The 25426-nt window shown below is 35.9% G+C and overlaps 1 protein-coding gene across 1 annotated transcript in view; it reads right to left on the bottom strand.

Moving 5' to 3' along the window:
- Positions 1-25426, bottom strand: part of col7a1 (collagen, type VII, alpha 1) — a 100809-nt gene that overhangs the window by 65759 nt on the left and 9624 nt on the right. Inside the window, exons 2-24 of the mRNA XM_073870349.1 lie at positions 21448-21529; positions 20202-20382; positions 19045-19201; positions 18322-18415; positions 18019-18207; positions 17739-17896; positions 17328-17457; positions 17119-17238; positions 14785-14940; positions 14534-14653; positions 14186-14335; positions 13587-13703; positions 12347-12493; positions 10788-10913; positions 10530-10676; positions 9948-10067; positions 9589-9855; positions 9335-9478; positions 7811-7936; positions 7342-7488; positions 6151-6282; positions 5925-6071; positions 5167-5286 (exon numbers count right to left, since the gene is read on the bottom strand). Of these exons, the coding sequence (XP_073726450.1) occupies positions 5167-5286; positions 5925-6071; positions 6151-6282; positions 7342-7488; positions 7811-7936; positions 9335-9478; positions 9589-9855; positions 9948-10067; positions 10530-10676; positions 10788-10913; positions 12347-12493; positions 13587-13703; positions 14186-14335; positions 14534-14653; positions 14785-14940; positions 17119-17238; positions 17328-17457; positions 17739-17896; positions 18019-18207; positions 18322-18415; positions 19045-19201; positions 20202-20382; positions 21448-21520 (3268 nt within the window). The 5' untranslated portion in view covers positions 21521-21529. The remainder of the gene's footprint in view (positions 1-5166; positions 5287-5924; positions 6072-6150; positions 6283-7341; positions 7489-7810; positions 7937-9334; positions 9479-9588; positions 9856-9947; positions 10068-10529; positions 10677-10787; positions 10914-12346; positions 12494-13586; positions 13704-14185; positions 14336-14533; positions 14654-14784; positions 14941-17118; positions 17239-17327; positions 17458-17738; positions 17897-18018; positions 18208-18321; positions 18416-19044; positions 19202-20201; positions 20383-21447; positions 21530-25426) is intronic.

The raw sequence follows: 25426 nt of genomic DNA on the forward strand, positions 1-25426 counted from the left end.
TTCTACTTGCTTGCAAAAAAAGTTCTCAAAGTGATCATGGCTGAAAGCTGCTCGGGAATATTTCATTATAAAAAATAAAAATATATATATTTATAAATATATATAAATATATATAAAATATTTCGTAATTATACCACAGAATGCCTTGAGGTAGGGTTGCAACACCAACTGATAAGGAATATAATGAATATATTGACATTACTTATAAAATGTATTCATATATTTACAATAAATCTCTATAATCGTTTCTGTGGAAATTATGTTTTGAATGTTTTAGGTAGCCTAATTCGCTTCGTTTATTTACTATTTATTTATATATTTATTAAGAAATATAAAAATGTTGGCCTACTCTCTATTATATCTGCAAGAGTCATATTTGCAGGGGTGGAAATACTGAAAAATCTACTTACGTAAAAGCATTGTTACTTCCCAAACATGCGTGACTGTCCTCAATACAAACACTAAAAACAAGCAATTTCAGTCATGTACTCATACAGCCAGTAGCAAATATTGCACTGTGAATATTATTCTGCCTTGCTAAAAACTAGAGATCTGCCCGAAGCCGAATACGTTATAGGTTATTATATAGGCTATAATATAAAATAGATAAAGAGCTTAAATAGATAAAAAATATTAAAATGTACAATTTTATGAGCAAAAATTTAAACTGTAGGCAGTTACTATAGCCCTATTTCGACGAAACTGTTTTCACGAGGATGTCTTTAGAAATATGTATGCCTCCTTCGTGATAAATCTAGTACGTTTGGATGAAGATTTCGCGGTGGATATGGGAGTTTATAATTAGAAACACCCAAATGCGCTCTGCACATTCATGTTGTTAATGATCATTCACATTGCTTAAAAAAAGAAAGCCACTTCACTGATTCAGTGTAAACGCAAAGCGCGTGACCATACGGTGTTGATCTAAAAGGATGCGCTCTGTCTTACCAACAAAAATCCTGCAATGTTTGACGGTATGAGCTTGATAATTTTAGCCAAGCCAATGCGGGTGATCTCCGACAATAAAGAAACGTGAAGCTCAATCAGGAGCAATTCCGCAGAACTGTTTCTGTATGGATATTTTAAGTTTCTCTGTTTTTAGAAATTGGTTATTATTTACTATTAGGTCCAAATTATTTCCTTTGTGTGTTTATTAAATTGGTGTACTGTATAATAGACGGTAAGATTCTGTATACACATAAATTATTTATCACATCAAATATAATAAATAATTCCGGACAATCCTGTATTTTATGTTATATGTGGCAACGCTAGCTGTTGCTGCAGCAACAGCATCCATAAAACTTTTCACTTTTACCTCCATGATTTTAAGAAGTTTAAGAAAAGTTATGACTGTATTACATTTGGCTGAACATTTATCTACCTCCTCTAGTCGGCGCTGTATATAATGGGAGGCGCGCTTTACCAAACATCTAAAATAAAATAATATAATAACATTAAACAGTCCAGGTGCAGATTAATATTTCTGAAATAAATATTTATTCAAAACTTAGGTTACACAGAAGATAGCTCAATCTAGGACCTGTACATTTAACAGACCAGTAGGCCGCAGCAGCGGAGGACTTTTATTTTGTTGAACAGACTTGAGGAACAACGGATGATGTCACATATTCACATTTTGGTTGACCAATTGGCGGAGAGGTGCGTCTAGCGACCGCCCACATGTCACAACGAATTTTAGAGTGGTTTATTCGTTTTTTACCAAAAAACAAAAAAACGAAAAATCAACCCGTAATCTCGTTTTTCGTCTTGCGGTAAATAACGAAAAAACGAACAAAGGGGCCGTTTTCTCGTTTCTGCTTATTTCATTTGAAGTTGAAAAACAAACTATCAAAAGGTACACGGACCATTTGTAAGCTTTCTGTTATAAAGTCTACTTTATTTTGTTAATAAGGAGACAGACACGGAGAACGAAATGAAACGGAGAACATTTATTATATGCGGTGCTCTTTTGAAAATGAACCGGATAACTGCACATGGCAGTTTAAAGCAAAGCATTATTGTATCTAGTCAGAAGAACGGGCTTTCACCGAAGCAGGTAGGATAAATACGGTTTTCTTTATTCACAAATACATGTCAAACTAAACTGAGAAGATATTTAAATGGCGACTGAGCAGTCGGTTATGTAGATGTGTTTTTTTTTTATTTGCTCCGGGCTCTTGGTGTTTTGAGTCTGTTTAAATGATGATAGCCTACTTTGTCAAGTCCTCAAACTTTAAACTTCGCAAGTCCTCAAACTTCGCTTAGATTTGGGGTTAGTGTATAATATTTGGTATAATATAATGTATGTAAGATCAAACAGTAATGAATTAATACTAACGACCGACTTGAAACTAAGGATTTGACTAGACTTCGCTCCGCATTAAGTTTTAACGCATTTTTTTCTGTAGGATATTTTTTAAGAAGAATTTAAAATATATATAAATAAAATATATTTTTTACAATGTTTTCAACTTAAAAATACATACATATATATATATATATACATACAGAATATAAGTTTAGCTTGTTGTGGATATTTCCTAATTAAGCCTTCTGTGAAATTATGACAAAATGAAAAATACAAAACACGCATGTCTTAATTAACATAATTTAAATAAACGAATATTCGTTCTTTAAGAGCTTAAATATTCGAAAAATTAAATATTAAAAGTAATAGTAAATTACTGGTAATAGTAAGTTACTGGAAAATGCCCATCCCTAATCTTGACATTGCTAGAATCTTGTCTTTTTACATGTTGTACATTTATCTTAAAATAATTAATTTTGTACAAGAAAACAGCCCATATTAATCATTTATTAGTAGCCTATTGTAGTGTCTCGGGAGATCGTGCTCATTGTTACATTGAGGCTATACTGCACTGAAGCGGCAGATTAAACCCAGAATTCAGCGAACGTCAAGAACAAGAAAACGGGAACAACACTCCGACCGAAACGCGGGATTTACATACACAGACCATGTTTAAATTTCGATGTGTCTGGCCCTGTTCACTTTGTCTAGTTTTAATAAGCTGCGGATTGAAGTGCTGGCTGCTCCCCGTGGTGCTGAAGACCCGCTCTCTGACGGAGTACTGGTGGCACATATGCACAGATATTTACGTGCAAAATTTGGAAAGCGCGGAGGAGTCGTTGGGTTAGTAAAATAATGAAATTATAGCTTTTAAATAGAAAAAAATATTTATGTAAAGAGATTAAAAAGTGCTTAAAAGTGCACAACTCTTCTTCAGTGGATTAAAGCTACTTTTTCCCCTTATGTGCAACCTATAGTAGTTGGGATAGTAAAATAACAAAATTATAGATTTTAAGTACAGAATAGTATTTATGTAAAATATATATTAAAATAAAAAGTGCACAACTTTTCTTAAGTGGAAGTAATAAAGTAAAATAACGAATAATAATTATATAATAACGAATAATAACGAAAAATTAAAATTACCCCCCCCCACACCTAACGATATCATCGTCCATCGCGATGGTTTACGTAACCATCGTCAACTGCCAATTTATGGGGACATCGCCCAACCCTAATATATATATATATATATATATATATATATATATATATATATATATATATATATATTAAAATAATGTGTCACAAATTACATTTTTAAATGTACACATATACATTTTATTCAAGGTTACTTTTCTTTAAAAGTTACTACTTTAAAAGAAATGTTAAAAAAAAATACTATTCTAGACCCACATAACCCATCCCAGGGCTTAAAATTAGTTTCCGAAAATAAAAATTCTCCTCTTACACTGTCAGACAAATTTTTTTTTTTTTTAAATGGTCCCTAGCCGTCACAGGAGTGGTACCCTTTTAAAAAGTACATCTTTGCACTTAAAAGTCATGTAAGTACCTTAGAGCTACATACTGGTACCAAAGAGTGCACATTAATGGAGTAGTCCTTTTTAAAGATGGGGTCCACTGACTTTTCATAGTAGGACATAAAAATACTATGGTAAGTCAATGGGCCCCATCTTTAAAAGTGGACTACTCCTTTAATACATCAAAGGTACATATTGGTACCAAATGTATACTTATCTGTATCTAAATGGTACATATTAGGACCTTTTTAAAAGGAACTGTCCTAGTGACAACTTGGGCCATTTTTTACAAATTTTTTGCACAAGTGTAGATGACTCATACTGATCGTAGCTGATCATAGCTGTTTAAAGTTGTAAAAATATGAATAAAGAATCAGTATGAACATGCAGTCAGAAAATACAACCCTTGAGATCTGATTTCGAATCTGACAGGTGCTATAAGAGTGTGATCATGGTCTATTGCTCTTCACCTTTTATTAGAGACGCTGCTGTGGCTCGTTTTCATCTTCTTGTCAAAAGTGTTTGTATTAGGCACAACTGGCATGTCAAAACTACAGCTCATAACCACCTCTCGCTTGACTGATTTTTAAACGCGAGCTGTGCAGACACAGTGTTGCATCATTCGTGTGTGTGTCAAGTTGGCACTTTTGCAACTATACCACTATTAACAACTTGATGCAGTCTATGATAATAAATATGCAAGAACATGCATTTTTATGCAGGCACAGCTCCCTGGAGGCATACACTAAAATCACAGAGATTAATCTTAATGTTTGTGGATTCATTTATAGGTTTATTGGGCGGTTTCCTGGACAGGCTGTATTCTAGTCCCAGACTAAATGCATGTTTGAGCTGGCGTAATTCAAAACATCTTGAAATGACATATTTTAACATAGATGACTGCCTTTGTTTAGTCTCAAAATGCACATCAGTGAAGTTTTACTGTCCTAATATAACTACAGCATTGTCCTGAATTAATCTGAACCCTGTATATTTTTTACACTATTTTTGCAAGACATAAAGATCTGCAAATATGCTGCAAATTATTGCAAAATGTTAATTCTTTAATACAAATTTAAAGGGTCAAAGCTCTTTTTTGAGACTGAATTGAATTCAGAGAGAGTGCATAAAAGCAATAAAGAGATGCTAAGGAAAGTCTTTTTGACTTGAAACCAAAAAATGCAATAAAAAACAGTTTTGATATACAGTACATCATTAAACATTACTTACCAAATTTCTCAAAAGTTGCATTCAAACCAAACTCTTTATGCCTTCAGTTTCGGGCACAGTAGTATAATGTAGTTGTTATCTCACCTGTGTGCTCTCTCCATCGTAAAATATAACCTGTGGCTCCCGTTACGAGTGACCAACCCAAAAGCACTGAATTCTCAGTGCTGTCCGTCACGCTGAAACTGGACACGGGTGGCAAGGGACCTAAAAGAACGAGAGAATAGGGAGAAATCATGATTGAAAGAGGCTGACAAGATACAGGAAAAGCTTAAAGGGGTCATAGTGTGAAAATCAGACTTTTTCCATGTTTAAGTGCTATAATTGGGTCCCCAGTGCTTCTATTATCCTAGAAAACGTGAAAAATATCAACCCAGTAACTTTGTTTGGGTAAGTCATTTTCTGCAAGCATGTAAAAAGATAGGTTGTTCAGATTTCGCCTGTTTTCTGAGGAAGGCAGCATGGCGAATTACAATAAAACCGCCCCTTAATCTGCACTATCCAACCACGGCACTGCTATTTAGTGCAGAGAGAAAGAGAGAGAGAAAAAATATAATTGACAGCACAATTGAGTTTTAATTACAACAAACCACCATCATTGCGATCAGTGTTTGCATTTCATCTGCTCATTTCCATTTTAAATGACACACCCAAAAACGGCACACTTTTGCTCAGGCCTACAAAGTGGCAATTTTATCATGCTATAATAAATTATCTGTTAAGTATTTTGAGCTAAAACTTTACATTCGCACTCTGTGGACACCAAATATTTATTTTACATATTTAAAAAATCTCATAATATGACCCCTTTAAAAAAGAAGTACTCATAAGATCAGGTCGTGTACCTGTGGATGCTCGGATGGTGACAGCTTTGGACTCTCCACCTTGCAGCAAGGCAGTGAATCTTATGGTGTAGATCAGGCCGGGCCGAAGTCCATCCAGAGTGTATGAGGTTGCATCCCCACTAATTAGACGACTTGTTTCAGATTCACCTAGGACCACGATCAATACATGTAAATATAAGTGTTTTGTGTTTGTTTGTGTGTACACTATGTATGCCTGTGTACATACCTTGTGAAGAGCTCCAATAGATTCGATAGGCGGTGGCTCCCCTCAGTGGTCTCCAGGTTATACGAAACGCTCCATGGCTTGAATCCAACACGCGAAAGCCTTCTACTACTGTATCCTGTGGTGCCACTCCCCCTAGTACAGTACAATAAGTTTATATTAAAGCATTTAGCAGACGCATGATGCACGCCAAACACCTATTATTTTAACATGACGAGCCACACACATGACAGGCTAAATAGATGTGACGAGCTTCACATCGTGCGCCCTCCCAAAGTCACTAGCCGCCACTGGTAAGTAGTAAAACAATACAAATGCAAATGGGACATAATTTTTTTTTTTTAGAAACATTATGAGTCCCCCTTCCTTGATCACTGCCTGCTTTCTTTCCTGTTTACCTCATTTACACACACAAGAGAACAATGAAAGTTGTCAGTAGTTGTGAAACTACAGTAAGTCGGCTGTGAAAGCCATTTTATTCACTTTAGACATCAGATAAAGTGATTCTGTTTTCATTGATACCGATGATGCTGAGTTCATTATTACTCATGTATTTTTCATGAGCCATTGGTGGCCTGATTGTAGACAACTTTAAAAACATCCCAATAATAAGAATGGTTTTTAAGAATAATATCAAGCCTTTTAAAAATACTCTGGAGAAGTTTTATGTTTATTGTCTGCCCGTACTGTTACATGATATTTATGCACATGGTTCCTGTTAATGTATTTACCAATGTTAAAGGTACTATGTGGGACTTTTAGCGGCATCTAGTGGTGAGATTGTGAATCGCAACCAACAGCTCAATACACACCTCAGCCCTCTTTTTGAAACGCATAGTGAAGCAGCTACAGGACAAACACGTCATCATCTAAGACAATGTAATAACAAAACGCTATAGGACAATTTGTCCATTTAGGGCTACTGTAAGGATACCAGTGGTGTATGTAGATAAAAACAGCTCATTTAAAGGTAATAAAAACAATATAGTTTATGTTAGGTCTTTATACACCACTGATAATATAGTTATGTATATTATATTGCATTTCTATCAAGAGATCCTTCTAAAAGTCCCACATTGCACCTTTAACATAACCATTTTGTAGTGTTACCAGCACTAAGCATAAAGTATTTTCACTCTTGAAAAACACAAAACTTATATTTTAGACACAGAGAAGTAAATCACAAACACTCACCTGTGGTTACTCTGACGGACACAGGTGGTCCCTCTCTGTTACGGACAATAGCCAAAACCTTGACCTCATACTGTGCCCCCTCATCTAACTGCCTCAGATCCACTGATGTTACATTGCCACCAACCAGCTGACTCCTCTCCTCTCCACCTATAATCACAAACACAAATGCAGCAGTCTGTTACTGTTGTTAATCTATTACTGAGTTTAGGCTAACAACTCAGAAAATGTTACTGCTTAGATTTAGCTCTTGTAAAACGAATGGAGATTAAAGTTTAGAATCAAAGTTGTCTCGAAAGTTGCTTTTTTTTAAAAAATTTCACATATTTCATTGTTTTTTATTTTCGACTTGGATTGCAGTTCTGGCAGGCTTTAGTATAGCATATCTAAGCAAACACTGTGACATCTTTTCTGAACAAGACACAAAATGTATGATAAAACAACATGTGAATCCTTTTTCAAATGATCTCACCATCAGTCCTCTTCCAGAGTATTCTGTAAGATGTTGCATTTTGAACTCCGACCCAGCTGACACGAACGACCTGACCTTGGGCCTCCACCACCTGTAAATTGGTGACATAAACATCTGTGGCCTGATCTGAAGGAAGAATGAACACAGTCAGGTAACTGAAAATACAACAGAAAATGAACTATTTCTAATCATTCAAATGCTTAAGCCTAATTATAAGAGTTTACTAAGACTAAAAATCTGTTTTCAACCCAGACAACTTGATGAAAACTCTCTCTTCCAGCTAAGGATAAAAAAGTCATGTGAAAATGTTGAGAGCATTAAAGCCTCAGTTAGCAACTTATGTATATGTGGACCACAAAACCTAAGTAGCCTAAGTCATAAGTAGCATGGGTACATTGAAGAGTTTGGTTCCAAAACTCAATAAATTGACTAATTTCGGTAAAAATTTGTTTTCTATACCAAGAAAGTGACGAGATGAAAAACACTATTTTCTGTAACAAACTTTCACATAGCATATTTAGGTTATAAAAACATAAAAAAATTCAAATCCATAATTTGATTTTCAAAGATTTATTATAAAAACAATTAAAAAACAATTAAAACACTGATTAAAAAAAACATTAAAGGCATTAATCAAAACACTTCACTTCACGTCATATTAAGAACACTGTCATTGCTGCTGTCATCCTTGGGATGTCATCCCTAAACTTTTTTTGACAGCGATCAGCTGCAAAAAATGTTGGTCCTCTTGGATTTTTGTTGACTTCGAGTAAAATAATGAAAAGTTTTTCATAAGATCCTCTGGGGTCAATGTGTTAGCATGACAGAAGCTTGATGTGGTCGGGAGAACAAGCAACAGCTGACATTTTTCCGTCTCCCGAGTGCCTCTTGCATAAATTATTAGATTTTGATGTCTTACGTTTCTTGACCGTCAAAGAAAACCACCACAGGTTTATCAATGCCATCAAAGTATTATTTTGTTTTTGTTTGTTTGTTGATCACGAAGTACAAAGTAGATGAGGAAAATGTATCAGTTACTATCGTAACCTCGGTTCCCTGAGAGACGGGAACGAGACATTGCGTCTGCTGACGCTATGAGGAAAAGGTGTTTATTGCGTTTTTAAACCAAACCCCTCATTTGTAACAATAGCCAACGATACATTGTATGGGTTAAAATTATAAATTTTTTAAATGCCAAAAATCATTAGGATATTAAGTAAAGATCATGTTCCATGAAAACATTTTTAAAATTTCCTACCGTAATACATCAATAATTTAATGATCATTAGTAATATTTGTTGCTAAAGACTTCATTTGCATAACTTTAAAGGGCAATTTTCTCAATATCTTGATTTTATTGCACCCTCAGATTCCAAATTTTCAAATAGTTGTAGCTCAAACCAAATATTGTCCTATTTTAACAAACCATACATCAATGGAAAGCTTATTTATAAATCTCAATTTCAGAAAATGTGCCCTTGCGACTGGTTTTGTGGCACAGAGTCACATTTTGTGCATGTCTACCTGTTTCAGCAGTCAGTGTAGAAGCAGGTCCCTCCCGTGAGTTAACAAGAGCTGAAACTGATATTTGGTAGGTTACACCTTCCTGAAGTCTATCAATGGCATAGGAAGTGACATCAGCACCTACATTCTCAGAGTTTTCCACACCTGTTATGTAAAAAGAAAAGAATTGTATTCAACAGTTGCAAGTCTTCTGCTAAACATTTTTTTAACTATCATCAAAGCATATTTGAGTGCACCCCATATGATGATCATACCGTCGCTACGCCGCCAGGTAATTTTGTAGCCTGTTGCTCTATTCACAGAACCCCAAGAAAACAGTATTCTTGAGGATGAGTGTTCAGTGACTCGCAGCCCTGTGACCGTTCCGACAGTGCCTACGGTTCTAGCAGTCACAGTGACCGCTTCCCCAACCCTCCCATCAATCACCGGGGAAACGTTCATAACAACAGATACATCAGGCTGCAGCCCATCAATAGTGTAGGTGGTGATATCGCCACCCAGGACACGAAACTGTTCTGCACCTAAGAAAATAAGAGAGGGCACGGTTGACTGATTTAAACCAATATAAATAATCCCAAAAAGTTGTTGCATAGACATCATGGGCTCTACTTACCATTGCCTTGCCTCCAAGTAACCCGGTAACCCGTTGCCCTGGAAATACCGGTCCATGAAATCCTGACGCGTCGGCTGTTGGTGCTGACTACGCGCAAGTTGGTTACCCTCAGTGGTTGATCTGTTCAACATTCAGTAACCACAAATACATTTAAAAACAACTTAATAATATACATAAATAATAGCATCTGTAGTATTTTCATCCTGTCTTTTACTTCAGGACATTTATTTTCACCTAAGATTTTATAAAAATCATATTTAGCCACCACTCTCTGGCTCCCCCTGTGATGTCAGAAGGGGATAATACCACCCCTTAATCTGCACTATCCAACCACTGCAATGCCATTTAGTGCAGATATCAACTCATTTTCATTTTAAAGGACACACCCCAAAACTGCACATTTTTGATCAAACCTACAAAGTAGGAATTTTAACATATTGTAATAAATGATCTGATGGTATTTTGAGCTAAAACTTGACGTACATACTCTGGGGACACCAAAGACTTATTTGACATATTGAAAAGTCTTGTGAAATGTCCCCTTTAAGACAAAGTATGTGAAAAAAATGCATGCTCCCATACCCGCTATAATATACACAGTCGCCGGATCTCCTTCATTGGAACCAACTAGTGCAGTCACGCTAACAGCGTAGCGTACACCATCTTCAAGGTCTTGTAGGTCCAGTGTGGTCTGATTTCCAGATACTCTTCTGTACACTTCTGTATTAGCTGTAAATATAGGATACATGTGATTCAGTAATTTCAGCATTAAGGGCTAAAAGGCTAACAGTTATAATGTAAAACTGAGAAAATAATATATAATGAGAAAAAATTTCTTACATTGTGTATTAACTATGACAATGTTGTATTGCGTGGCTCCAGCGACCCCAATCCATCCCAATCGCACAATGTTTCCAAGCGTCTCCAACACTCTTAGGTTTGTGACACGTCCGACTTGCAGGTCTTCTAAACTCATCCCAAATATCAACAAAAACAAATGGTCACTTACACAAACAAAGAAATCACATCAGGGGACTATGGCTAAATAAGCATCAAAATGCCACATGGTATAAGCAAAATGATTGCTTTTCTTGTCCACTTATTTTAATCAAAGGAAATTTAAGTGCAATGTGTTGAGAGTTATCCTAGAGTGGAAAACTTACACTCTTAAAAATAAAGGTGCTTGTTGATACCATAGAAGATCCAATTTGGGCTAAATGGTTCCAAAACGCAATAATTTTGACTAATTTGGTTTAAAAATGTGTTTTCTATAGCAAGAAAGTGACAAGATGTTTTCTGTTACAAACATAGTATATTTAGGTTATAATAACATTAAAAATTCAAATCCATAATTAGATTTTTATAGATTTATTATAAAAACTGATTATTTTTCCAGGTTTTTTTTCAAAATGCTATAAATCTATTGAATCAATATATAAATGTGCATTAATCTTTGCCATGTTACATTTAGTTGAGTGGTATACACTTATTTAAAAAAAAAAAAAACATTAATGGCATTAATCAAAACACTTACTTTACCATATTAAGAACATTGTCATTGCTGCTGTCATTCTTGGGACGTCGTCGCTGAACTTTTTTGAGAGCGATCAGCTGTAAAATGTTTTGGGCCTGCTCGATTTTCGTTGACTTTGAGTAAAATAAAGGAAAGTTTTTCATAAGATTCCCTGGGGTCAATGTGTTAGCATGACAGAAGCTTGATGCTGTCGTGTAACAAGAAACAGCTGAATTTTTCCTTCGCCCGAGTGCATCTTATGTGTAAACTATTCGATTTTGATGGCTTACGTTTCTTCCCCGTCACAGAAAACCACCACAGGTTTATCAATGCCATTAAAATTACTATTTTGTTTTTGTTTGTTTGTTAATCACGAAGTACAAAGTAGATGAGGAAAACTAGCATTCTGTGTGTATTCAAAGTGCCGCCATTATTGTTTACAAAGCGTGCAATGGTGCGCTCTGATTGGTTAAGCAGATTTATTGCATTCTGCAGAGGAGGAGAACTGGCGTTTGTCGCAGTTTGGAAAAAAAGGGAGAAAAGATGACAGAATAACAAGGCAGATATCAGATTTTACGTAAAATTATGAATTGACTTTTGAATACCAACCAGATAAAATACTGATTTTGGCGATAACCATTTTTTAAAATTGCGTTTATTGCGTTTTAAAACCAAACTCATTATTTGTTTTATTTGTGGTAAAAAAGGTTCTTCAGATATAAAAAACATAAGAAATGGTTCTTTAACTAAAAAGGTTCTTTTAAGGACCAAATTCTATGGCATCGCTGTGAAGAACCGTTAAGCACCTTTATTTTTAAGAGTTTATTTATATTTAAAAATGCAGCTACGTTTGTACTGATTTCTGACTAATGATGATATATCTGACCTGTTGGTCTGGTTGAAAAGAATGTGGCCTCCTCTCGGCCTTCATAAAGTGTGAATAGAGTTATGATGTACTCTGTGTTTGGCTGCAGATTTCCAAGCTCATAGTTGGTCGTGCTCTGTGAAAAATCCTGCTTCTGAACTCTGGCCCCTGTAGTCAACAGATGAAACGACAATATAATGATAAAAAAGTTTTTTTAAAGGGGTAACAGCGTAAAAATCTGACTCTCCATGTTTAAGTGCTATAATTGGGTCCCCAGTGCTTCTATGAACCTAGAAAACGTGAAAAAGATCAACCCAGTAACTTAGTTTGGGTAAGCTATTCTTTGCAAGCATGTAAAAAATTAGGTTTTGTGAGGTAGGTAGAAAGGCCAATTACAATAATAACGCCCCTAAATCTGCACTATCCAACCACCTCACTGCCATTTAGTACAGACAGAAAGAGAGAGAGAAAAAATTATTGACAGTACATTTGAGCCTCAATTGCGACAAACCATCATTATTGCGATCAGTGTTTGCATTTCGTCGCTCATTCGTATTTTAAAGGACACAAAAACTGCTAATTTTTGCTAGGTCCTACAAAATGGGAATTTTAAAATGCTATAATAAATTATCTGTGGGGTATTTTGAGGTAAAACTTCAAATAAGCACCCTGGGGTCACCAAAGACTTATTTTATATCTTAAAGGTGCAGTGTGTAATTTTTAGAAGGATCTCTTGACAGAAATGCAAAATAATATACAAAACTATATTTTCAGGGGTGTACAAAGACCTTTCATAATGAACCGTTATGTGTTTATTACCTTAGAACGAGATCTTTTTATCTACATACAAAGAGGGTCCCCTTACATGGAAGTCGCCATTTTGTGCCCCCATTTTTCTGCAGAAGCCCTTAACGGACATTTTTTTTACTAAGTTGTCTCCGACTATGACATGTTTGTCCGGTGGCAGCTACCGTAGCTTCTCTATGTGTTTCAAAAGCAAGAGGTGAGCAGTGGACTACGCTGTTCGTTGCAATTCACAACCTCACCACTAGATGCCACTAAAATGTACACACTGCACCTTTAAAAAAAATCTCATAGTATGACCCCTTTAACCAACAATTGACTCTGTGCTGAACTCTTTATCTTAGTCTGATTACTTAAGTCTTAAAAAATGTGTAGTACAATAGATTAAACACAATTCACATACATTTTTTGCACACAAAAAACAAGTGTATACAGCAGATGTGTTTGAGTTTCTTACTTTCTCCGGCTTTCCATTCCAGCCGATAACCCTTAGCGCTCTGTATTAGGTTCCAGTTCAATCTGATGCTGGTGGGTCCTGTAGCTGTAGCTCTAAGGATCTGTTCCTCTGAGAGTTCTGAAAGCCAAACGCAATAACATCCTTCAGCTTCTCCCCCAAATGTGCCATTATATTTCAAAAGCGCCCGCATTTTTAAAGAATGGATTCATTGTTACATTTAAGAAAAGTTACTCACTCACTTACTTTTTAACATGTATATTCACGTACAGATATCCTCACACAACCTGTAGCGATCTCTGATTCATATACAGTAAGAACAACTTAATAACCGTTCTGATGTTTTAATCCAGCAGACAGTGAGTCAATGACAAAATTAAAAGCAACCTCCTCACTGTCTGTTGGTAAGCGTTAGTGAGTGAGACGATGTGTACAGTACTGTATGTGCCTCCCGTTATAAAAATGTCCTGCTTTTCTTTCTAAACAGCAATCTTATAATTATCTATTAAATGCACAACTGTTCAGATAAATGGAATGGATTCCCATGTCTAAAGCGTACTCTGTAAAACCATGCATGTGTCAATCTCTGTGTGTTTGTGTACCAATCTTAAAGCGGGCATTGGCCGCAGGTCCTTCATCATCTCCATTGTGCAGGGCGATGACTGTAACAATGTACTCTGTGTCTTGCTGCAAATTCTCCAAAGTGTGAGATTCACTATCACCTCCAAGTTTGATGGTCTCAACATCACTTCCTAAAAAAGATGCAGACAAAAGAGTAATGTAGTGTGAACTGCTTTTGTACTATTCACACACTGTAAGTAAAAGGTTGCCAGATTCTATGTGGGCATTTATGTAAATAAAAATCCTTATTTTTGCTAAGTGAGCTCCACGAATGTATAAAAAAGCAAATAAGGGAACATGAAATGATGATCTCCAGATTGGATGTCGACCTGTAAAAGGACCCCAGATGACTCTATAGCCTTTGGCCCCTTCTACTCCCGTCCAGCGGACTCGAACGCTGTTGCTGGTGACGGTCTCAACGGACAGCTGCTGGACACCCTCTAAACGTACTGCATGTACACAGACACAGTTAAAGCATATATAGTCCATGTACTGACATATAGCATATACTGCAGTGCTGCAAAGGGAGATGGCTTAGTGTCTGAGCATGATGTTGTATTGTTTTTTTTTAAGGACTCACATGTGCGGGCAGTCAAGGTAGCTGGTGAGGCACTGTCGCGGGGAAACAGAGGGTACAAATTGATGACATATTCAGTGTCTGCTTTAAGATCACGCAAAGTCAGAGAACTAGACTCCGCCCCCACAGACTGTTCCGAGAGCTGTGAAGCCGGCTGACCTGTTGACCAAACAATCAGGCAAGACACAATGATTTATACCACACTCAAGAAAACAAAGAAAACACAAACAGATCATTTATTTCTAAATATGTAATTAAATTGCCCTAAAATGACTCAAAACTGAGCAATATAGTAACTACATCTAAAATCTTTACAATATTGCTTCATTTTATAGCGGCAGAAAAATCAAGGATATTCTGCATGTTGTCCAGCCCTAGCCTAGAAACAAAATATAATATCACATGGGCAATATATTAAATATTACAGATATTATCGAGACAATAATGTGCAGACAATATAAAATTACACTATATCATGAATATAGAATATTGTAAAGAATTCAGGGATGGCAAGACTGGACAATGTCACTACTCTTTATGTCTTTTCAGCCTGAAACGATGAGCCAGTTACCAATTTCACAATGTAAAATGTAGGTATGTGAATTATATTGCTATAAAGAAGCTGTCAAAATGATCTTTCATATCCGCTTGTTAAATCTAACGTCATGCACTGCTTCTGGGTCCAACTGATCTCAAATGCCATAGGGAAATAACAGAAAAAGCACACTAATATACACTCTAATCATAATGCAAACTACCAAAACCCCCTTTCCTATTTTTTTATCTCCATAACAAAATCTGAGATGACCAGACATGGACCTATTAGCTTTGTCGTGTCTTCCTCTCACCTGTTCTCAGTCAAGATTGTATTCTAATGCTCATTTGGCTCTCTGGTATCTCTTGACATTTGATGTTTAAATATGAGATGAGATGGAACCTGTGACAGCGCTGTACATTTTGCACCTGACTGACTGTATTATCATCTTACTGAAGTGAATCCAAAAATTACTGCATCCTTTTAAAACCATGTTGCCTCAGTGATGTGAGGCTTCACAGCATTGTGCAGATCAGCGGGGTTGCCAGAGCCGGCGTTAGTTCGCATAGGAATCTTTTGAATCATGCATGGTACTGATGTTAGCTTACATCGACATCAAACACGACGTCACACACGCACCCAGTCTTTACTACCACAGGCACTTGTAATGCTAACCAGATATCCAAATGCCACCATAACAAAAATAAATAAACCCACACGGTCATCGTTTTCGTGTTCGATCGTCGATGCCACGTTCGAGTACTCGGTCAATCAATAACTCGTACCCATCCCTATTACAAACCTGTATAAGTTTCATTGTTCTGATGAACATGAAGAAAGATATTTTGAGGAATGTTTGTATCCAAACTAATCATGAGCACCATTTACTTCCACAGTAGGAAGAAATTATACTATGGAAATGAATGGGGCACGAATGGTTTGGTTACAAACAATAACGTTTTTGCTCTAAACATTTTTAATGTGGTTTAAAACAATATCTGTTAAATCATGATGTCCTAAAGTTGTTTTTTATTTAGGACAAAAGTAAATATTTTAATTATTGTAGAGCAAATGCATAATTATTGAGATATCAATTATTGTCAACAAAAGATATTTAGAATTTTTGCTATATAGGCCTACTGTAATAGCCCATATTCACTTATACCAGACAAAAAATGCCACACAGTATACAGTATAACTAATAACAGTATATGAATATATGTAGTATCAAATCGCAGATTCAGCATCCATTAATTCATACTAAACAGAGACAAGCAGGTTGAAACATTGTTTCCTAGCTTAAAAAACGGACCCCATTAAACAGAGCCACACCTCTGTGTTCTGCAAGCTCACACCTGGATACCAACCAGCAAATCAAACAGGCATTTTAAAAAATAGACACAATTCCTTCAGGGAATAAAAACTCTCTCACCTTTAATCTCAACCCTGATGACAGCGAAAATCATTAGTTAGTGGTGACTGCTACGGCAACAACTATTGTTCATACTTGAAACTATTATCCCTATGCATTAAACCACAGCTTGTTCTAACAAACCCCACATCGCCTGCGCAATAGACATCATGTGACTTTTTGTTCCTGATTCAGCTGTCCTTTTTCATCTCTGCACCTTTGCATTTTAATCTCGGACTAGTATAAGCCCTGTCTGGGACATCTCCTTTGTTTTTGTCCTCCACAATCACTTCCCTGACTCACAAAACTAATTTCAAGATTTATTTTTTTAAAGCGTTAGAAAATAAAAGAATAGTGGACAAGAATGTGCATTATTGTGTGTCTATCTGACCTGTAGGGCCATAGGTGATTTTGTAGCCCTGTACTCGTTCAGCTGGAGGATCCCAAGCCAAAGCGAGAGTAAAATAGCTGGCTTGGACCAGTCGTAGTGTAGACACACCCGGGAGTGGCTCTAGTTTGGGGTATACGTGATTGAGTAAGGAGTTGTGCAAAACAGATCTCTCAAAGACGGCACATTTTTGAACTGTGTGCGGTTCTCACTTGTTCGGGCTTTGCCAGACACCGACTCTCCCAAGCTGTTGGGATACTGAGCAATAACGGTGATCAGGTATTCTGTGCCTGAGCGCAGATCTCGTGCAGTATAGCTCCGTGAACTGCTGGCTATTGTTTCCTGCAGGTCAAAGGATCAAGTACCATTATGCTATACTTTGTATAAACAAAGGATAACAAAACCATTTTGTACTCTAACTGTAGTTTAAACAAAACAAAATGGTCTTAATATAAAAGTTTAAATCTCCGGAATTCTGAAATATAATAACAATCTTAACTGAAGCACAAATAAAGCCTTTCTATGGTTGTTATATAGATAATAACAATAACATTCAATATTTAATGTCGTTAAGCTTTAAATAAAAGCAATCAACAACATCATTTATTTAAAGTGAACTTTACCTGTCGAAGCTCTGCTGTGATTGGCTGACCCAGAGCAGTTAGGGGCCTATACTGAACAACATAGCCACTCACAGGCCCTCCTGCAGGCGTCCATCGAAATCTTAAAGAATCTGTGGTCTCTCCTGAAAACTGTAAGTCTGATGGACCACTGTAGGTCTCTTAAAGAGAAACATAAAAAGTGCATGGTTGTTGAGACCATTTTGCAAGATTTATATATTTAAAAAAAAATCACATGTAACAAACATAAATGAGACATATTCTTGTGTTTTATTGTGTCTACTGTATGTGTGTGTGTCTGTATCAGGCCTATCGTCGTTTAAGTAAGAGCCCCCACTCGCTGTACAAACACGTGGAGACACTAGGGGCAGCAAAGAGCTGAGAAGTTTGAAATTGCTAATCTGGGACGTGAACTCATTTTGAGGAGAAGAGGCAACAAGTTTCAGCTCATTTGCATCAGCACTTTTTATACCTAAGCCATACAGACGCAGAGAGAGAGAGAAAAACAAACGTCATGTTTTTCCTTATCAGAACTGCTCACAATGAATCAACAAACCTTATAAACACAACCATGCACAGTTCTTACCTACTGCAAATATTTTTACTCCTAAATTACGTAGTTTTTGAGCAGGTTCCTCTACATTGTCCTGAGATTTACCATCAGTAATGAGAATAGTTATCTAAAAGAAAAAAAGACCAACTGGAAAGTCAATATTGTTACTGTATTGGTATTTGTAACCCTGGACCACAAAACCAGTTATAAGTGTTACTTTTTTTAATAAACAAGTTTTTTTATAAATGTATGGTTTGTTAGGATAAAACAATGTTTGGCAGATACATTACTTAAAAAATTTTAATCTAAGGGAACATCACCTTTAAAGTTGTTAAATGAGTCCTTAGCAACACTACTAATGATAAATACATTTTTTTGATATATTTAAGGTAGGAAATTTAAACATATCTTCATGGAACATGATTTTTTTACTAAATATGCTAATGATTTTTGGCATAAAATAATATAATTTGATAATTCTGACCCATACAATGTATTGTTGGCTATTGCTACAATACAAATATACCCATGCTAGTTATGACTAATTTTTTGGTCCAGGGTCACCTATCGGGTTATACACTTCAATATCATATCATTTTTTACCAATTGTTGTAATATATTAATGAAGGATATGTATGATTAACATGATATATAGGCCGACATGGAATCTGCACCTGCAAAACTGTGCAGACATTTCCATTAAACATGCCCATCTGCACATACATAAAGAGACAGGGAAAAAACTAACCAGCTTACCTTTGGTACATCTCTGAGAGAAGCAGGGTTAAAGAAGTTATCTGCAATGTATTTAAGGCCAGCCCCAGTGCGTGTGTTTCCACCTTTATAATTGATATTCTCTATGGCAGTTATGAGCTCAGTGCCATTCAGGTATGCAGTGAAGGTAAACTCCACCCTGAGTATGATAAAATACAAAATTATTATTAACACTTCTCTCATGCATGCATGCATAATGCATCCATACACCTTTACATTTCTAATAAATGCAAAACAAAAAAAAATTGTTAACCTTAAGAATACATTTGGGTGATTCTCGTGAAATTAGACTTATGAGGTGTCATGAAACATTTTGATAAAAAAAGGTAAATGCAAAGTAAGAGTATCAAAAAGTACTATTTTGCACATGACTTCAAATGACATCATACAAACCAATTTTGTTGTTTTTTCCACATTTAAGGAGAAAATTTTCATTACCGCATCGTGTCCATGACTGGATTTGGGTTCTTTGACATGGTAATATTTATAATTAAAAATCTAAAAAATAAAAAGCTTCAGTGCATGTTATACTATAAACATTGGCAGTAAAGAAACATGTGGTATTTGGTGATCATTGGTAAATGTAGAGACAATAATAAGGAATATAAATGTGTCCAAGAGACCAATTTTCTCATCCTCCACAACAATTTTCAATCATTGTTTAAGCCCTCAATGAACTAATATTTTCAAAAAACAAAAAAAAATGTTGGAAGGGACATAATTGACTGTGACACTCAAGATGGCTAGTTCTTATTTTTTCTCTCCAGATAAAAGTTGAAATTTTGTTTGTCATAGTACCTAGACAACTTTTTAGTTCTCATTACCGAAACATGAGTTTGTAAATGCACATATTGAATGTAATATCATGTTGGGGTAATGATAATTTTTGATAATGACAATCTAAAAAATGTAAATAATTCTATAGGAAATATTATTTAAATCCTCTAAAAATAATGGTTATAGTAACTTCAGACCTTTATCTTATATGTGCAAAAAAATGGCTTCAAGGGCTTTAAAAAAATTCTGATGCTGGACACCTTCTAAATCTGGATTTCATGAGAATCACCCATTTGAAAATATAATTTAATGACCTAAATTGTTTTAAGTACACAACCCATCAGTGTTTACAGTTCACACACCTGGCAGTATCACTGTACTGTACGGCACCAAAGCGGATGCCATCGGATCCCACTGCCCTTGCAAAGGGTTTGACAATTCCTGCCATAAAACTTTTAACCAACACAAAATTGGCCCGGCCAATACTGGATGATCCATCCACAAGGAACACAATATCTGCTGCACTAACATCATTGCACTGGCCTGAACAGAAAAAATAAAGAAAACACAAATGCTAAGATATACACTGCTTTTTCATTATCCATTATGTTAAATGGATATATAAAGATTTATTGTAAAGGCCATTAAGGTCAGAATATGTCATTCAAATTATACAAAATGTTTCGCTGCTGTCAAAATTGGGTCGAATTATGCCCCAAGCCTATTATGGTCCAATAATCTTTTGTGTTACTGTAGGCTAACTGTAATGAATTTTGCCATAAGCATTAACATCTGTGGCTTATTCAATTCAGGTATTCAGTGGAGGATTAGGAGATGTAGGGTGTGATATCTCATCACATAGTCTTGAAAGCCATTTCATGTTAACAATACATCTGGGCCCATTTATTTAGTGGCTGGTGCATCATCTCTTCCAGAAACAGCTATGTCTACAAAAAGTCATTCGGTATACTATGTGACTCACCGGCTACATTGCTTCCCCTAGGAAACTATAATTAACTGGCATAGTTTAATTTGATCCATGAATAGCCACTATACTTGACAGGACATGTATTTTGGCAATGTGATTTTGTGACTATAAGATCTCCCAGGTTAGTGTAGCACTAGGTGTCATAGTAGAGTATCTATACAGAAGCATCAGTGCAAACCATATATTGGCATTAAAAATGCTATTGTCAGGACTTACTAAAGGCATGCAGTGAAAAATTAGCAATGAACAGGCATGGACATACTGTAAAGTTAGTTTTATGATTATCATCATTGCATATGCATTTGTATGAGTTTCCCTTCTAGATGCAAAATGTAACTTTAACATGTGCCTTGTCAGTAAATCATCTGCAGACATTTTCACCCCCATTTTTTGGAAATTCACTCTCATGCTAATTTTGGGAAAATTGGGTAAGAGCATTTTGTTAGCAACGCAAAAGGTCGAGTTTGACTCCTAGGCAATACGCGTACGGGCAAAATGTATACTATAAATGCACTGTTAGTCACTTTGGATGAAAGCATCTGTCAAATGCATAAATGTAAATGAAAATTGAACATGAAATTAAACATGAAACCTGAAGAAATTAGCTTCCAGGAAAATACCTTGGGCTGTAGACAACATAGGGAGACACAGCAATACAGCAGCTAGCAGATTCCATCGCTGCAACCACCACATTTTCAATTCCTGTACAACGCAAACAAGATAAGATAAAGATAAAACATGTTGTTCTTTAAGACCAAAATTAATTCAGTTTGCTGCATGTTCTGTTTTCATCTGCATTAATACAGCTTCAGTAGCAATGACATGTCCCTTCTTAAAGAAAAACACCACCATTTACCAATATTTAACTATGCTCTTACCTCAACTTAGATGAATTAATACATACCTATCTTTTTTCAATGCGTGCATCTTTAATCTTTATACAGCGCTTCTTGAATGTGTTAGCATTTAGCCTAGCCCCATTCATTCCTATGGCTCCAAACAAAAGTTTTATTTTGTGCCACCATACTTACTCGTGTAACTACTCATGTAACAGTCTTTAAAAAGGGAAAACATGAAAGTGTTTGGTGGCTTCTAAATTCATCCCTGTTTGGAGCAATAAGAATGAATGGCGCTAGGCTAAGTGCTAACACATTCACGAGGTGCTGTATGAAGATTAAAATGCCATGCATTGAAAAAAGATAGATATGTATTCATTTGTCTAAGTTGAGTGTAAGGTAAGGTGAATGCTCATTTAACATGAACATCTGGACAAAAGAAACTAAGATGCAAGGTGGGACTTGCAACCTGCAGCAGACAAATAAGGGGGTGAAAACATGACCTTAAATGAAAAAGTTCAAGATCAAAGGCAGCCTGACAATGGCTAACTTTGCAACACAAAAGCCTTTCTCAATTCCAAGAACACAAAACGGAAAACCGACTTGTATTTTTGTGGAGACCAGCTTGGAAGAATGAACTTGGAAGGACGTGAGGACAGAGAACGCATCTTTGTGAGAATTGAGATGTGCTGTGATCTTCCTGTTGGTTACATGACTTTCTTAGCATATTTTAACTACATCCAACATCGTTAAAACATTGATAAAAACATACCATTATTTACATTATTTATCAACATTCAATGTAGATTTCAGCAAAACAAGCATTTCCGCTTGTTTATTCCCTTAATACAAGCAAATGGGTACTTTTAAACTCGTTCTCATCTTACCTCAGCTTAAATGATAAAAACAAATAGAGGACTAAATGTGAATGTCAGACAATAGAGTAATACATTCATAAGACCAAAGAATGCTCATTAAATATACCCCAAATTAATTTTATCTCATGTTTGACCATCAGGCACAACTACATTTTGTGACGCATAAACAGTGATTTCCAATATTATGTGGGCTTTCTGTTTCATTGCCGTTTTTTTACAGATGCATATTTTTAGGCTATTGTCTTTAAAAAGATGTAAAAAATATTATTAGTAGCAGCACATTCCTCGCCCATCATTTTGCCGGAATGTGTTATGGGACTTCAAGCGGGTCTGCATCATTTAATGCATCATTGGTATAAAGAACACATCTGGGTACTTTCATGCGTCCTCTGTTCTTCTGTTCTTGAGCATGGAAACCAGACTCTGACGGTTGATGACCACGTAGACCAAGGACACAAGAACGCAAAATCGCAGGTTCCACACCTTGGTTAACTTCAAATTCAAGGACCTTTCAAGGACTTTCCAGGTCCAATACCCTCAAATTCAAGGAATAAATGTGGGGACACATTTCAAGTGAGAGCAAGGTTACATTGTGTTCCTTTCGAGGAAGCCAAAGACGCTTGCCAAAAACGGCGTTACAGGGATGCAGGAAGTATGGCAAGGGAGACGCAGCATCTTGTTCCCTTCTCAGGGGACAACAGTTACATACGTAACCCGAGACGTTTTCATGTGTCAAACACAACAATGCAAAAAAGCATTCAACATTCGCATAAGATATAAGCATTTAAAGCGAACAGTTTAGCACGTGTGCTTAAAAGTCTAGAATTTAATGATATTATCACTACACAGGGAATTATATGGATTTTTTTTTAGAAAACTTCTTGCATAAAATAGATTCAAGCACTTTCAATGCCCTGTATCTATGTATGTATATTTTCATAAACTTCCAAGGGCCTTGCAATTTTCCACCCCAGATTCACAAACTTTCAAGGATTTCAATGACCTGTGGAAACCCTGGCTTTAGTATCAGCTATAACTGAGGTGGTACAACAAAAATATCAAGTACTAAGCACAGTGGAAAACCACCTGAAAGTGAGCTGTACAGAGCCGAACCTGGTCGTACTATACAATAGAAAAGCAATATATTTTTTCTGATGTCATATTTTAAAATACATTTCCGACACAAGGGTCTGTTTTTAATTTATATGAAGGGGAAATGGTGGTTCATATTTGGATGCAGTTGCAGACACAAATAAAATGCCCATATGTCCATTATTAAACCTTCAAAGACCCGAGTCAGAGAAACATAAATGAGTAATTGTGTCTATTGATTTCTTTATTCCGGAGTCTCTTACTGTGTCTGGTGGGAAAAAACTTCTTCCTGCATAGGCCTTATTCACTAAACAAGAGCAGATTTTTTTAAATCAAATGTTAACCTATTGTTATGTAACTAAAGTTAATTAAAGATTTATTTGACACAGAAAATCATTCTGCTCATGTTTTATGAATAGATTGAGTCATTTTTATTGCTAAAAGAAAGGCTTTATTTGGCTGTTAAACTTCATTTCTTTTGGTCAACAAAAAGCCACTGCATAAATATTTTAGCCACCTTTATAATATCCAGATGCTCACACTCATTGTTTACCCGGGACACATGGAAACAAACAGAGAATAAACACCTGTCCTAAACCCCTAAACCACCCACAAATACCCACGCCTGATGACTGATTTATTTTGACAAATAAATGTATCCTTTTTTGTTTTTAAAATAAAATAATTTGGTTTCCTTAAATAGTATTTCGCAACAGTTTACATAATAAATATTTCATGAAACTACTGTAATGATAAAGTTAATGCAGATACGGAACAATCTAACTAAAACTATTATTTGATATAATCTTGTGTAACATGGCTTTATTTTTATAAAAGTTCAATGAATTCACAAGGAACAATGACCCTGATACTAAAAAGCTCCCATGGTCTTATGGGAATGCACAGTGTCTACTGGCTGCACACTTCAGTGCTGTCTCTGCTCTGCATAAATAATGAAGACACAGTCATTATGTGGTCCATAAGAGCAAAATTACACAGCATTATAAGGAGTGTGACTGCGACATGCTTAAACTGGCTCATTGTCTGCTGCAGCTTTTTCCCTTTTAACCTCTGTGCATTCTGTCACTCTCTTTCACACACCTGTGGTTACAGAATTAATACAGGAGGTGTGTCACTGCACACCTGGGGTCAAGAGAGCATTGCCACCATTCACTGTAATGTGATATGAAGAAAACTGTTTTATTTTTTGCATGGAAGCAAATTGCAACAGCAGTCCCAACAAAATAGTTTAACAAAAAAATCTGTGTGGCTTCATATAAAAGACTGGGGATTTACAGGCACATTCTTGAACTTTGTAAGTGGATGCTAGGAGAAAAAAAACAAGATCAACTATTTAAAGGCCACTTTACAATAGCTACACTAAAACAAGACAGAAACTAAAACCATTTTATATTGTCAACTCTCTTCACTGGAAATGTAATAAATACATTTCTTTAAAAAGAACTGATATGTTTGTAATTTAAAGCATAAGTTGAGTTGAGAGAAATGTGTTTTTTTCTTTAAATTATTCTTTGTGATTTTGTATACCTTGCAAACAGTTATCCAACCACAAATCTGTATCAAAATGACAACAAACTGTCAGGACTCTGCCTTGAAGTCTTGTTAAATTTGTATTTTGTCATGGTGGCAGAGTTCTGGCAGTCCCTGGCCTTGTGTGGAGGTTCATGCCTAGTTTTTGTGTTTGGCATGTACCTCCGGTGTCTTGTCATTTGTCCCCGCTCCCTCGTCCTCCTGCTTATTGTTAATTATTACTTATTCCCATCACCTGTTCC

Source organism: Misgurnus anguillicaudatus, chromosome 8 (genome assembly GCF_027580225.2).
Source record: "Misgurnus anguillicaudatus chromosome 8, ASM2758022v2, whole genome shotgun sequence".
Lineage (NCBI taxonomy): Eukaryota > Metazoa > Chordata > Actinopteri > Cypriniformes > Cobitidae > Misgurnus > Misgurnus anguillicaudatus.